Source organism: Lingula anatina, chromosome 3, assembly GCF_051362555.1.
Source record: "Lingula anatina isolate TDL-2025a chromosome 3, LinAna3.0, whole genome shotgun sequence".
NCBI lineage: Eukaryota > Metazoa > Brachiopoda > Lingulata > Lingulida > Lingulidae > Lingula > Lingula anatina.
The window spans coordinates 22,432,539-22,448,921 of NC_141769.1; the positions used below are offsets into that span (position 1 = coordinate 22,432,539).

Sequence of the window (16,383 nt, forward strand, 5' to 3'; positions counted from 1 at the left end):
TTGTAGTCTAGGAGGAGAAGCGGTAACAGTGACAAGATGGCGGAGCCAGGGGACAAGACACCTGTGGACTAAAACCATGTGTACTGCCAGCTGGTGGACAACAGACATGCTGAAAACTCTGAGGGCAATGCAGGCCAATTGGCCTGCTTAGATCTGAATATTGCAGGCCCGGACAAGATATTGCCGGCCCGAATGTTTTTTGCATTAATTTGTATATTTATCCTATTTCGTGTAAAAATTGTGCAATAAATTTTTGAAATAAAAAGAGACAAGGTAAATTGTTGACCATGCTACACAACCAATTTAAATGAAATAACAGATGACAGGGGACACGGGTGTAGCCTGTAGCTAGCTAGCTAGTGCCACTAATAACAGCCCACTGTGCGTGCCAATTAAGCTAGTGGACAAAAGTCGCCATGGGAGACATACTGTTTACATACTGTAATATGCCAAACAGTATGACCAAGATAAATGAATTAATTTCAAAGAAACGTCATTTTGGTTGAATTGATGAAAATATAGCAATATTGAAGTTGTGATACTACATATCCAACCCGCTGTCAATATTTGGTTTGACGAAGAGCAGACCTTTTTTACTCTTCAAAATGTTCCCCCCACCCCCAGTTACGGGCCTACGGGCCCGACAAATCTGTCAGCGGAGGCAAGTCTGCTAAATTACCACAAAGTGTATATCTATAAGCATTATTATTGTCATCGGGCACAAAAGAAATGACAGGTACGTCACATGTCCAGATGAGATCTTCAATTAATTGTTTCTTCCTCATTGAGGGCCAAGGCAAGCAGTATCTATTTCACTGGCTTGTAAATGAATGGAGTCTTACCGACGATATGGTCGAACAATTGGAACAAGAAAAAAAAATGCACTGCATGATTTTGACATTTGGTCTAAATGTTTGAGCTCAGAAAAAATTATTTTAGAAAATTAAATTTTTTTGTTGAATTGATTGCACTGGTCGAACTGTTTGGCATATTACCATAAGTACTCCAAATGGAAGTGCCAACCGAGTCGACTGGGGAATAAGGCCAGTCACCACATTAGGCTTACAATTATTTAGCAACGTTAACCCTGTAATTATCACAGTCTATGTATTTTTAATGCTAAATTCAGTGTGTAATCTTTGAACAGTACACCAAATAAATATGCACACAATTATGACTTATACAATATTATTTGACCTGTGAAGGCATGACCTGAGACGTACCATAGCTGATGCCAGTCTGGTGGTCACTATGAACAAATACTAACACAAAAGACTGGCATCAATATGCTACATATGATGATATGTTTATTTCGTTAGGTGAAATATTATTACTCACGTCCATGACCAACCGAAGCAGCATGTTGCAGTCATCAGTGAACACAGTACTTCCTGGATTGTTCAGTTTAAATGCACTGGCTGCTGGTTCTTCTTTCTCTATTGCCCAGCGACATTCTGCAATACCGGCTTCATGAAAACCTTCCGACAGACCTGACAAAGGATACCCAAAATCATTTCACGCTTTAAACCTACCTTGCTAAAGTAATCTTATTGCAAAACGAAAATTAAGGGTATAATTTGAGACATTCTGGGCCAAGTTTCATCAATGCTGCACTGTACTATTCAGCCGTTAAAATAGTCTGGAAAACAATAAACAAGGCAGCAAAGCTGTCAAATGTACAGACAAAAAGCAGGAAATAACTATGTACAAAATAGGCTAATGTCAATTCTGATGCAAAAGTACATTATGTTAAACTGCAAATTTAACATCAAATTTTAATTATGCTCAACAGGTAATACCAATGTAAGTAAAATGTGTAACAAGCATAAGGCTTCAGGCCCATGGGAGTTCAAGTTCACACTTTGAACATGTATAACTTCCAGAAAAAGAAGCCAATTAGACTGCTTTTCCAACTCAGGCTGCATGCCGATTTCGAACTTGACTTGCGTTTTAGTAAGATCAATTACTCCTGTGAGTTTCATGACAACAAGCCTATCGGTTTTTCTTGAAATATGTTTACAGTGTTGCATATATGCTGAAAAGTGAAAAAAAAAAGCATAACTTCTACAATAAAGGCCCGATCATGCTGATTTTTGAACTTGACCTGTGTTTTATGAATATTCATCAGCTCTGTAAATATAAAGCCCAAAAGTAAAACTGCCTTCCACTTATCTTGCTTACAATGAAAGTGCACGGCAACGGCGATGACGGCGACAACAGACACAGGTGATGTCAATATGTACAGACACATCTATATATATTTACTGTACTGTTTAAGAACAGTAATTGACATGGTTTTTCTTAAATGGTCATCATGGGAACAGTGCCCAAAATAGGTTTTTTTCAAATTTTGATGCAATATTACATGATGTTTAACAGCATAATGACCATCAATTTTTAATAATAAAATATTAGTATCATGGATGTTCAGAAAATGTGACTAGCAAAGGTCTTCAGGCCCATGGAACTTCAAAGTCACAACTTGAAAATGCCAAAATGTAAACAAGACAGCACTGTTCTGAAATGTTTTTTTTTTCCATTTTTAACAATTTTTAACATAAAACAAAATTAACAGTTTACTGCCATTTTTATATGATCAACTAAGAAAATTGATGAGATGGGAAAAATATCAACAGAGCAGTGTTAAATGTCCAATTTCTTCCATTCTGAGATTCTGAACATAGTGAATGATTGAATCTGACAAACTGCAATGATATGAGTTTTTTTCTATTTTTGAAACTTTATTACACAATACATGATAACAAGTTTACCATCTTTTTTACAAAATCAACTAACAATGTTGTAAAGATGCAGGAAATGTCAAACAAACACTTTTATGTATCTTATTAGTTTAATAATGAGACTGTTAACATGCCTAAGAATTGAATCTGAGGAAATGTGAAAAATATGCTGAAAAGTGAAAAAACAGCATAACTTCTACAATAATGGCCCGATCATACTGATTTTCGAACTTGACCTGCGTTTTATGAATATTCATCAGCTCTGTAAATATAAAGCCAAAAAGTAAAACTGCCCTCCACTTATCGTGTTTACAAGGAAAGTGCACGGCGCCGGCATCGCCATCGCCATCGCCATCGGCGACGACAGACGCAGGTGATGGCAATATGTACAGACACATCTGTGTCTGTACATAAAAAGGGACACCACCACCAGTGTTGTGCTTGACAAGCTCTTTAAATTGCAATAAACAATAGTTCTCAAAATATGCAAACAAGGGTGGAAAAACAGGATAAATGTAAAAATGGTCCAATCAAGCTGATTTCCGAATTAACCTGTATTTTCATAACATTAATTACTCCTGTGATATTCAGGACAATAGGTCTATCAGTTTTCTATGAAATGTGTTATCAGTGTTGCATATATGCTAAAAAAAAAAGAGAAAGCCCAAGGGCAACACTGGGTATATCTCTGCCAGTTTTAAAGATATAAGGGGCAGAAAACTTGCAGAGTTCAGTTCATGGTGAGAAAGGAGGCCAAAGGTCAAATTCAAGGTCACGGTAAAATTACTAATATGTGACTTCCTATTCATGTTCAATACTAACTATGGGCATACCTTTGCCAGTTTACGATATATGAGGGATGAAAAATTTGCCAAGTTCAGTTCATGGTAAAAAGCAGGTCAACTTCATGGTCACAGTTAGATTGCCGATATATGACTTCCTATTCAAGTTCAACAGTAACTATGGGTATTTCTTCACCAGTTTTGGAGATATAAACGCCAGAAAACATGCAAAGTGCAGTTCATCATAAAAACCCAGCAGGCATATAGTCGCGTTGGATCAACGTTGAAAACAGGTTGATACGTTGAATTGCTGTTGATCTACTTAAATTCAACGTAAAATCAACGTTGATCCAGCCACGTCAAAACACTGTCATAATGTGACGCTGACTCAACGTTGTATTTTGGTCATTGACACAGCCTTGCAGACATGGATTGTAATTTAAAATATTTAATAACTAGAGGATCAGAGAGGCGATACCGCCTCCAGATATTGTACCACCAGCTGGAGTAAGCGCATTCGTATGGACCCCCCCCCCCCCTCCTAAAAGGGACACCATCACCAGTCTGGTGTTTGACAAGCTCTATAAGATGCAATCAACAAGAGTTCTCAAAATATGCAAAAAATATAACTAAAAATGATACAATCAAGCAGATTTTCAAATTGACTTGCATTTTCCTACCCTTGCTCACTACTGTATTCTCTAGACAAAAGGCCTATTGGTTTTCCTTGAAATGTGTTGTCAATGGTGCATATATGCTGACAAAAGAGAAAACCTAGGGGAAACAATGGGCACATCTCTGCTAGATTTCAAGATATGAGAGGCAAGAAAATATGCAAAGCTCAGTTCATGGTGAAAAAGTAGGTCAAAGGTCAATTTCAATATCATAGTATATGAATTTCTATTCAAGTTCAATAGCAACCATGGACATTTCTTTGCCAATTTTGCAGATTTAAAGGCCAGAAAACATGCAAAAAGCAGTTCATCATAAAAAGTAGGTCAAAGGTCAATTTCAAGGTCACAGATTGCTAGTGTATTACTTCCTATTCAAGTTCAATAGTAACTATGGACCTATCTGTCAGTTTTGAAGATAAAGGTGAACGAAAATTTGCTAAGTTCAGTTCATAGTAAAAGGAAGGTCAAAGGTCAATTTAAAGGTCACAGTAAATTGCCAGTTCATGACTTCCTATTTAAGTTCAATAGTAACTATGGACCTATCTCTGCCAGTTTTGGAGATTAAAGGGAACAAAAATTGGCAAAGTTCAATTCATGGTGAAAAGTAGGTCAAAGGTCAATTTTAAGGTCACTGATTAATTGCCAGTATGTGACTTCCTATTCAAGTTTAATAGTGACTATGGACCTATCTCTGCCAGTTTTGGAGATTAAAGGGAACAAAAATTGGCAAAGTTCAATTCATGGTGAAAAGTAGGTCAAAGGTCAATTTTAAGGTCACTGTTAAATTGCCAGTATGTGACTTCCTATTCAAGTTCAATAGTAACTATTGACCTATCTCTGCCAGTTTTGGAGATAAAAGGGAACAAAAATTTGCAAAGTTCAGTTCATGGTGAAAAGTAGGTCAAAGGTCAATTTCAAGGTCACATTTAGATTGCCAGTATATGACTTTCTATTCAAGTTCAATAGTAACTACGGACCTATCTCAGCCAGTTTTGGAGATAAAAGGGAAGCAAAATTTGCAAAGTTCAGTTCATGGTGAAAAGTAGGTCAAAGGTCAATTTCAAGGTCACATATAGATTGCCAGTATATGTCTTCCTATTCAAGTTCAATAGTAACTACGGACCTATCTCTGCCAGTTTTGGAGATAAAAGGAAAGCAAAATTTGCAAAGTTCAATTCATGGTATAAAGTAGGTCAAAGGTCAATTTTAAGGTCACATTTAGATTGCCAGTATATGACTTCCTATTCAAGTTCAATAGTAACTATGGACCTATCTCTGCCAGTTTTGGAGATAAAAGGGAAGCAAAATTTGCAAAGTTCAGTTCATGGTGAAAAGTAGGTCAAAGGTCAATTTTAAGGTCACATATAGATTGCCAGTATATGACTTCCTATTCAAGTTCAATAGTAACTACGGACCTATCTCTGCCAGTTTTGGAGATATAAGGGACTAAATGTTACAATTCTGAGTTACAAAAATGTGCCACCACAAAGTACTTTTTAATACAGCATAACATGAAAACCGTATGAAATACAAAAAAACGGAGACCACTCTCAGTGTTGGGCTTTACATGCTCTACAAAATGCAAAAAAGAACGGGTCGCTAGCATTAACGGTTCCCGAATTAGAGACAGTTTTCATTTTCGGTATTTTATGGCCGCTACTCCTGTGAAAATGCACCAATTGACCCCAAATTCACAGAGATGAAAGATGACCCAAAGGGTAACACTTTCCAATATAATTATTGGTTAAGTCTGTGTAGTGTCTGAATAACAGTGCAAATAATATTTTTTTTCTTAAAAAATTTCATTTTTTAAAAAATTTTGGCCCGTTTGACCTTGAAATAAAGGTCAAAGGTCAAATCCAAGGGCATATTTGAAATCTACACATATGACTTTTGGAAAGCCGTCTGTAGAAAATTTTCCCATAATTCCTTCCGTAGGGTAGATAATTGGCATTGAATTTTCAAAAATTTTGACAAGGGTGCATTTCAAGGAGCGTCACGCCCAGGTCAATGTACCGACTGGGACAAAAAAACCTGGGGGTTCAAGTTGAGGTCATATGTGACCTAAATCCAAGAGATGGGGACAGGGGTCCTTGCGGTCTAGGAGGAGAAGCGGTAACGGTGACTTGTATCCGGCGCCAGTACGCGGAGCCGGCGGAGCTTACGGAGCCGGCGGAGCCGGACGAGACGGGTCGGGACTAAAACCATGAGTACCGCCAGCGTACACGCTGGTGGTACTAATTAAAATTATTGAAAACGTGATACTTTGTTTATCAATACTGTAACTAACTTAATCAAAATAATAAAATAAGTGTTTTAAAGTAAAAGTGACAGTTGTTTTGTGTCTTTAGTGAACTAGTTAATATTCTTAACTTGTTATTCAGAAATACATTCCAATTAACTGAATTCCTTGCAAGATCTGCTAACACTAGGATGAATAAGTTGCTGTAAATGTGATGGAGTAAGTTAATAAAGTTGACAGTTTTCCGTACCCTGTTATAGATGACAGGTTGAGGTGACTGTGACTTTGTTATATATATTAATCTAAACCTTGAAAAAATTTACTTACAGGCCATACATATATACCCTACATATATTTAGCCATCAAACATGGCCTACAGCTAAACACATCCAGGCTTAAAGGGTGTACCATGCTTAGGTGCAAAACATGCTTAGGAGCTAAATGCATTAAAAAAATCAGACAAAGCAGGCACTTGGATGTTTTTACAGTGTACGTTATAATTGTGTACCTGTGTTTTGTACCAAAAATAAAAACATTTCAGGTCATTTTGATGTCTTTTCATGCAAGAATGTTGTCTAACAACTGGGGTTGATACAATGTTGATATCTGAAGTTAAGTCAACTTTCAAATCCAATGTTTATCCAACTAATTATCAACATTATGGTTCAACGTTGTTTCAATGTTAAAACAACATAATTGGGTTGAGAGAACAAGATGGTGGTGAGTGACGAGGACTGTGTGTGAGCTCTGAGTAAACCATCTGCAACAGGCAGTAAGTCTGTATACTTTGCCACCGAAATTGTTATAAATCCACTATGAACTGCGGAAGAAGAAGCTAAGAAAGAGAAGAGGACTCAAATTTTTCTGCGTGGTTCTTTTTTAAAGTTTTTTCATTACTCGTTGATCGGGACACCACGTTATGAGGGAGGTGAGTGTTACTAAGATCTTATAAAAATATTCAATTACTAAAGGATTGCGTCGAACATTACGGACAGCGAATGCAACAGATACACCACGTGCTTAGTATTGCTACAACTCTGAAAAACTACATACCCTTTGAAAAATACATTTATAGCCTATATACGTATAAGTATATGCATACGTGGACCTGAACAGCTGTCAACACGTACTGAACTATGCACTGCAATATAAAGAGCCATCAATGAACACACCCCATCTTTAGACTGCGAATTCATGCTTGGTCAAATTAGGCCAATAAATAAACTTACAAGCATAAAATTTCCCACTCACCTCCACAGCCAGCAAAGACATCTAGACTTCTAAGACGTCTAATCTGTGGCATGTGTTGCTTTTCTTTGTCAACTTCTTCTTGAGCTTTTGCTTTGTGTTTCCCTTTACCTTTACCCTAGACAAAACCAAGAGATTCCTTTCAAAGGGATGCAATATGAAGTAGCTGTCAAGAGGATACAAGTTCATTCTGACTTCAGCCGAAAAAGTCTGTCTTGTCCAATAATCTAGTATATTACAAATGTGACATGATATATGTATGTACCTTCCCTTTTGCTGTGGATCTCCTTACTTTACTTGGAGGTTCTTCAAACTCTTTAGTTTCAGAGTTGTAAGCCTGAAGAAGAAAGATAATTTAGACCCCATTTCCAGAGATTAGATCGATCTACTTTAGATAGACCTAACTCCCTGGGGGTTCACGCTAAATAGCTGTCAGCCGAGCGGACACGAAAGTTAATTACCCCCTTACAGCTTGTAGTAGGCTGGACGGACATTTAAGCCGGATTATCTGACAGTAATCTAGTGAGACTCCCCGCAGGGATAAATTGATCTAAAAGCTCTGCTAATGTGCTATCTCTAACCTGGACATAACCAATCACTTATAACACAAACATAGATATTTAGTAAAACTATTATTATTCTTTTTTTTTTTTTTGTTCATGTCACAGGCCAGATCCCAATCTAGTCCAGCTACTAACAGGACTAGATCACTTCCTGATTGGGATCTGGTCTAAGCCATATTTGGATTGGGTCTTTGCATTGTTAACAGCAGAATGAGCATGTTTATTGTCCAAGTAATTTACAAGTGAGCTGCCAGTTCATTTGTATGGCAAGTGCAGTTAAATTGTGGATGATATACAGTGTGAGGTAACTTATAATACTTTAAGGTGCGGCAAGTTAAAGTTAAATTGTATTCATTTTTTGTGGTTTGTATAAAAAATTCTGGCTGTGAAATATGTCTAAACATACAAACACGCAACAATATCTACACACATACACTAGCTGTGCTCCAAGCATACACAAATCAATCAACAAGTGCACACTGACCTCTGAGAAGTAGAACCTATCTGGTCCTTCACTAAAATATTCATCAACGCTGATGTTCATATCATCACTAAAAACCACCATGCACTTTCCCTTGACCAACTGGAAATCGACAATGACCTCTGGAAGGATCAATTGAATGAAATGAATTAACTCACAAATGAAACTGCATTAAGTCAAATATGAGTTTAAAAGAAAGCTGTGCCAAAACCTTTTAGCCCACTGGCCCTTCATAAGGCTCTGCCATCCCAGAAGCAGTGGTCTGTAATTAAATATAACAATAGTACAGTAAAAACTTGATATTTGTCGGCTTAAAAAATTTTGTCAGCAATGTTTATCTGGTGTCTTCATGTCATGAAAATGTGCAGTCACATAAATACCAGGCCTACCCAACTACCACTGTACCAGATTTGACACCAAATGATCCCGATCGGACCACACTACCCACTTTCAAGGTGTGCATCAGTACGCATTTCATAGTATCATACCCCGGAACAAATTTTGAGATGCATTGCACCACTTTCCGACCCTGCTGAGAATCATCACTATCAAATTACTTACTAGGCAGGAGCGGTGTCGCGTCTGATACTTCTGAGTGCGTACTGATACACACCTTGAAAATGGTAAACGGTAACTACCGGTGAATTCAGAATCATTTGGTGCCAAGTCCAAGTTTTGTGTCAATTTTGATGCAATATTACATAATAATTCAGGGTATATTATACTGTATAGGTGAACAATAGAACAATTTTATCCATTCTGAGATTCTGAACATAATGATTGAATCTGTCAAACAGCAATGATATGAGTTTAATCCCATTTTGACACTAATACATAATACGCAATAACAGGTTCACCATCATTTTTACACATTCAACTAACAATATTGTCAAGATGCAGAAAATGTCAAAAGAACACTTTTAAATATTAATTAATTCAATAATGAGGCTGCTAACAGGCCTTAGAATTGAATCTAAGGAAAAAACACCTATATAGAAAAAACAGGGATGACTTCATCAAAACTGAACCAATCAAGCCTAATTTCTATTTCGTTCTGTATATTAGTCTTACAAATCAGTCCTACAAGTTTTAAAGCAAAATATGACATGGTTTTCTAGTTATCTGTGCAATGGTTAATAAAAAATGCCAAAAGGGAAAAAGCACCATAAGTTCAACAAAAATAAACTAATCAAGCTAATTTTCCAAATTGATCTATATATCAGATCTTTGAATCAGTCCTGCAAGTTTCAAAGCAAAATATGACATCTGTGTTCATTTTATTTGAATAACAGTGGATAAAATAATAAAATATGTTGAAAAAAAATTTTTTGGAAAAATGGTCCAACCAGGTTGAATTTCGAATTTGACCTGTATTTCATGATTACTTATTCATCACTTCTGTAATTCTGAAGACAATAGGTAAAACGTTTTTTATTTTCTTTGTATAAAGCTGAAAGTGCATGGTGACGGCAATAACACCGACAGATACAGGTGACAGCAATATGTACAGACACATCTGCCTATACATAAAAACATCATGACTGTTGATGCCATAAGCACATATTAACTACCCGTCCGTGTAATGTTACACCCCATTTCCATAGATTAGATCGACCTAACTCCCTGGGGGTTCACGCTTAATAGCTGTCAGCCGGGCGGACACGAAAGTTAATTACCCCCTTACAGCTTGTAGTAGGCGGGACGGACATTTAAGTCGGATTATCTGAAAGTAATCTAGTGAGACTCCCCGCGGGGATAGATCGATCTAAAATCTATGGGAATAGAGCCTTAAACACAACATACCTTCATTAGAATAATAAAGCATGTTCAGATCTGTGTGATGGCTCCCTGTTGCCCCTTTGTGAGTGTTTTCTGGCCTGTATTGTGAAAAAGGAATTTTAAATGTTATTCACGTATTTTAATTTACTCATTTTTTTTAAATATCAGCTCTGTTATATACACTTAGTATTTCTTAAGACTTTTTTAAATAACTGAATAATTCATTGCAAAGTACAATTTCTCAGAACAAAGTGCTCAAAATATTAAGTATTACCTGTAGAACTTCCTAATTTTCAACAAAACATTCTGCTCATTTACAATTTTGCTGCATGTCATCTTTTTGCAGATTATTTCCAAAATGGTACCAATCCTGAATGGTTCTGGTACAAATTCATTAGAGCCCTTGATGTAATCTGAAGACTTTCTGTACACCTCTGGATACACATCTTCATCCACCTGGATGTACGATAAAAAAAAAATAATAATAATAAAAAATATAATAATAGTAATAATAATAATAAAAATTCTTAATACTGCACCAAACATGCACCTCAGCATTTACATGTAAAAACTGAAACTACAAAGACAAATTAAAAACTAAGGGACCATTCCCAGTCCCTATTGTACTAACTGTGGATCGATCCATCCCCATGGGGATTCTCACTAAATTGCAATCAACTTAAGTGGCTTATATGCCTGTCACGCTTACTAAAGCTAGGGGGTAATTAATTATCTTTTAGCACCTTCAGTAGGACTGCCAAACATCTAAGCCACTTAAGCTGATAGCAATTTAACAAGAAACCCCTTGGAGAAGGATCGATCCTGTTAGATTGATCTAGGTATAAGGAACCAATATAAAGTAACAAGAGGATCAGAGAGTCAATACCACCTCTGGATACTCTGGATAATGTACCACCAGCTGGAATAAGCGCATTCATATGGAAAACAAAACAAGGCAGCAAAGCTGTCAAATGTACAGACAAAAAGCAGGAAATAACAAAATAGGCTACTGTCAATTCTGATGTAAAAGTACATTATGTTAAACTGCAAATTCAACATCAAATTTTAATTATGCTCAACAGGTAATACCAATGTAAGTAAAATGTGTAACAAGCATAAGGCTTCAGGCCCATGGGAGTTCAAGTTCACACTTTGAAAATGTAAAACTTCCAGAAAAAGAAGTCAATTAGACTGCTTTTCCAACTCGAGCTGCATTTTAGTCCTGTTTCTTTTTTAAAAGTTTGACAATCATAAGTAATATGGTTTTCCCATGATGGTCATCATGGCAGCAATACCCAAAATTGTGTTTTCTTCTATTTTGATGCAATATTTCATAATGCTTTACAGCATAAAGACCATCATTTTTAAATAATAAAATATACGTATCGTGGATTTTCAGAAAATGTGACTAGCATGGGTCTTCAAGCCCAAGGTGGTTCTAAGTCACACCTTGAAATTGCCAATGTGTGAAAAATTAAATTTTCACAAAAAACTGATTAACTGCCAGAAAAATTTACCAAATAGACTGCACTGCCTAATGAAACTGTATTTTAGTCCCATGTTTCTTTCTTGTAAGTTTGAGAACAGTAAGTGACATAGTTTTCCTTAAATGGTCATCATGGGAACAGTGCCCAAAATAGGGGTTTCTTCAAATTTTGATGCAATATTACATAATGTTTAACAGGATAATAACCATCAATTTTTAATAATAAAATATTAGTATCATGGATATTCAGAAAATGTGACTAGCAAAGGTCTTCAGGCCCATGGAACTTCAAAGTCACAACTTGAAAATGCCAAAATGTAGACAAGACAGTACTGTCCTGCAATGCATTTTTTTCCATTTTTAACAATTTTTTAACATATAACAAAATTAACACTTTACTGCCATTTTTATATGATCAACTAAGAAAGTTGATGAGATGTGAAAAATATCAATAGAACAGTGTCAAATGTCCAATTTCCTCCATTCTGAGTTTCTGAACATAATGAATGATTGAATCTTACAAACTGCAATAATATGAGTTTATTTCCATTTTTGACACTTTATTACACAATACACGATAACAAGTTTACCATCATTTTTACATAATCAACTAATAATGTTGTAAAGATGCAGGAAATGTCAAACAAACACTTTTACGTATTTTATTAATTAAATAATGAGACTGTTAACATGCCTAAGAATTGAATCTGAAGAAATGTGAAAAAACAGCATAACTTATAAAATAATGGCCCGATTATGCTGATTTTCGAACTTGACCTGCGTTTTAGTAAGTTTGATTACTCCTGTGAGTTTCATGACAACAGGCCTATCAGTTTTCTTTGAAATGTGTTAACAGTGTTGCATATATGCTGAAAAGTGAAAAAACAGCATAACTACTAAAATGGTGGCCCGATCATGCCGATTTTCGAACTTGACCTGCGTTTTAGTAAGATTGATTACTCCTGTGAGTTTCATGACAACAGGCCTATCGGTTTTCTTTGAAATGTGTTAACAGTGTTGCATATATGCTGAAAAGTGAAAAAACAGCATAAATTCTACAATAATGGCCCGATCATGCTGATTTTCGAACTTGACCTGCGTTTTATGAATATTCATCACCTCTGTAAATATAAAGCCAAAAAGTAAAACTGTCTTCCACTTATGGTGTTAACGCTGAAAGTGCACGGCGACGGCGACATCGACGGCGACATGAACGGCGACATGAACGGCGACGACAGACGCAGGTGATGGCAATATGTACAGACACATGTACATAAAAATATAATCTAATGAAGCTGCTATTCAGTGCTTCCTTATTATGGACACTGTTATCTAGCAGAGAGCTTAATCTTTGGGAGTTTACAGGGAAATATCAACAAGTGTGATTTATGAAATCTCATTTAATGGCCACTTAATCAGGCAAATGAGTTTATAGCACTAAACTTAGCCTAGTGAATACCCAAGGGGAATTTACAGACTGACCACACAGACTGGCTTTCTAATTTGAACTGCATGCCAATCCTAAAAATCATACTTGTAAGTTAAACATAATAATAAGTAACACAGTTTTCTTTCCATAATGTTTGCAGAAGCAGTACAAAAATATTTTTGTCAATTTTGATATAACATTACATAATAATTTATAGAATAATGATCACCAATTTTTTATTATTGACTATGAATAGCAAGGACATGTAGAAAATTTGATTACCATTCGGCTTCATGTCCATGGGAGTTCTGAGTCCCACAATGAATATGCCAAAAAGATAATAATGAATATTTCACTAAAATGTATATATTCCAGAAAAAGAAGCCAAGTAGACTGCTTTTCCAACTTTTTTTGAAAGATTGAGTCGTAAGTAACATGATTTTCCCATAATGGTCATCATGGCAGAAACACCAAAAATTATGTTTTCTTCTATTTTGATGCAACATTACATAATGTTTAACAGCATAATGACCATCAATTTTTGATTATAAAATATTAGTATCATGGATATTCAGAAAATGTGACTAGCAAAGGTCTTCAAGCCCGTGGAGGTTCTAAGTCACACCTTGAAAATGCCAATAAATGAATAATTAAATTTTCACAAAAAACTGTTTAATTGCCAGAAAAATTTACCAAACAGACTGCATTGCCTACTGAAGCTATATTTTAGTCCCATGTTTCTTTCCTGTAAGTTTGAGGACAGTGAGTGATATGATTTTCCTTAAATGATCATCATGGGAACAGTGCCCAAAATAGGGGTTTCTTCAAATTTTGATGCAATATTACATAATGTTTAACAGCATAATGACCATCAATTTTTAATAATAAAATATTAGTATCATGGATATTCAGAAAATGTGATCAGCAAAGGTCTTCAGGACCATGGAACTTCAAAGTCACATCTTGAAAATGCCAAAATGTAAACAAGACAGCACTTTTCTGAAATGGGTTTATTTCCATTTTTAACACTTTTTTTAACATAAAACAAAATTAACAATTAACTGCCATTTTTATATGACCAACTAATAAAATTGATGAGATGGGGAAAATATCAATAGAACAGTGTTAAATGTCCAATTTCCTCCATCTAAGATTCTGAACATAGTGGATGATTGAATATGACAAATTGCAATGATATGTGTTTATTTCCAGTTTTGACACTTTATTACACAATACATGATAACAAATTTACCATCATTTTTACATAATCAACTGACAATGTTGTAAAGATGCAGGAAATGTCAAACAAACACTTTTATGTATCTTATTAGTTCAATAATGAGACTATTAACATGCCTAAGAATTGAATCTGAGGAAATGTAAAAAAAAAAGAATAACTTCTAAAATAATAGACCGATTATGCTGATTTTCATACTCAACCTATGTTTTAGTAAGATTGACCACTCTTGTGAGTAAAATGACAATTTGCCTATCTGTTTTTCTTATATTGTATTATCAGTGTTGTATATATGCTAAAAAAATGAAAAAACAGCATAACTTCCATAAAAGTGGCTCTATCATGCTGTTTTTCAAACTTGACCTGCGTATTATGAATATTCATCAGTTCTGTAAGTTTCAAGCCAAAAGGTAAAATGGTATTTCACATATCGTGTTATCGGTGCTGCATATATGCTGAGAAAAGTGAAATAAAGATGCAAATAAGTGAAAAATTAAATTTTCACAAAAAACTGTTAAATTGCCAGAAAATTTTACCAAACAGACTGCGTTGCCTATTGAAGCTGTATGTTAGACCCATGTTTCTTTCCTGTAAGTTTGAGAACAGTAAGTGACATGATTTCCCTTAAATGGTCATCATAGGAGCAGTGCACAAAATAGGGGTTTCTTCAAATTTTGATGCAACATTACATAATGTTTAACAGCATAATGACAATCAAATGTTATTTATAAAATATTAGTAACATAGACATTCAGAAAATGTGACAAGCAAAAGTCTTCAGTATCATGGAACTTTAAAGTCACACCTTGAAAATGCCAATATGTGAAAAATTAAATTTTCACAAAAAACTGTTTAACTGCCAAAAAAAAAAAAAAAAAAAAAAAATACCAAACAGACTGCATTGCCTACTGAAGCTGTATTTTAGTCCCATGTTTCTTTCCTGTAAGTTTGAGAACAGTAAGTGACATGATTTTCCTTAAATGGTCATCATGGAAGCAGTGCCCAAAATAGGGGTTTCTTCAAATTTTGATGCAATATTACATAATGTTTAACAGCTTAATGACCATCAATTTTTAATTATAAAATATTTGTATCACAGATATTCAGAAAATGTGACTAGCAAAGGTCTTCAGGCCCATGGAACTTCAAAGTCACACCTTGAAAATGCCAAAATGTAAACAAGACAGCACTGTTCTGAAATGGGTTTATTTCCATTTTTAACACTTTTTTAACATAAAACAAAATAAACATTTTACTGCCATTTTTATATGACCAACTAAGAAAATTGATGAGATGGGAAAAGTATCAATAGAACAGTGTTAAATGTCCAATTTCCTCCATTCTGAGATTCTGAACATAGTGGATGATTGAATCTGACAAACTGCAATGATATGAGTTTATTTCCATTTTTGAAACTTTATTACACAATACATGATAACAAGTTTACCATGTTTTTTACATAATCAACTAACAATGTTGTAAAGATACAGGAAATATCAAACAAACACTTTTAGGCATCTTATTAGTTAAATAATGAGACTGTTAACATGCCTAATAATTGAATCTGAGGAAATGTGAAAAAACAGTTTAACTTCTAAAATAATGGCCCGATTATGCTGATTTTTGAACTCAACCTACGTCTTAGTAAGATTGACCACTCCTGTGAGTATAATTACAATTGGCTAATCCGTTTTTCTTATATTGTGTTATCAGTGTTGCAT

The 16,383-nt window shown here is 35.1% G+C and overlaps 1 protein-coding gene across 1 annotated transcript in view; it reads right to left on the reverse strand.

Moving 5' to 3' along the window:
• The window catches only part of LOC106166632 (DNA (cytosine-5)-methyltransferase PliMCI), a 111,090-nt gene that overhangs the window by 36,364 nt on the left and 58,343 nt on the right, over window positions 1-16,383 (reverse strand). The window contains exons 23-28 of the mRNA XM_087009113.1: window positions 10,785-10,966; window positions 10,535-10,608; window positions 8,735-8,853; window positions 7,953-8,024; window positions 7,691-7,805; window positions 1,339-1,490 (exon numbers count right to left, since the gene is read on the reverse strand). Coding sequence (XP_086865239.1) covers window positions 1,339-1,490; window positions 7,691-7,805; window positions 7,953-8,024; window positions 8,735-8,853; window positions 10,535-10,608; window positions 10,785-10,966 — 714 coding nt within the window. The remainder of the gene's footprint in view (window positions 1-1,338; window positions 1,491-7,690; window positions 7,806-7,952; window positions 8,025-8,734; window positions 8,854-10,534; window positions 10,609-10,784; window positions 10,967-16,383) is intronic.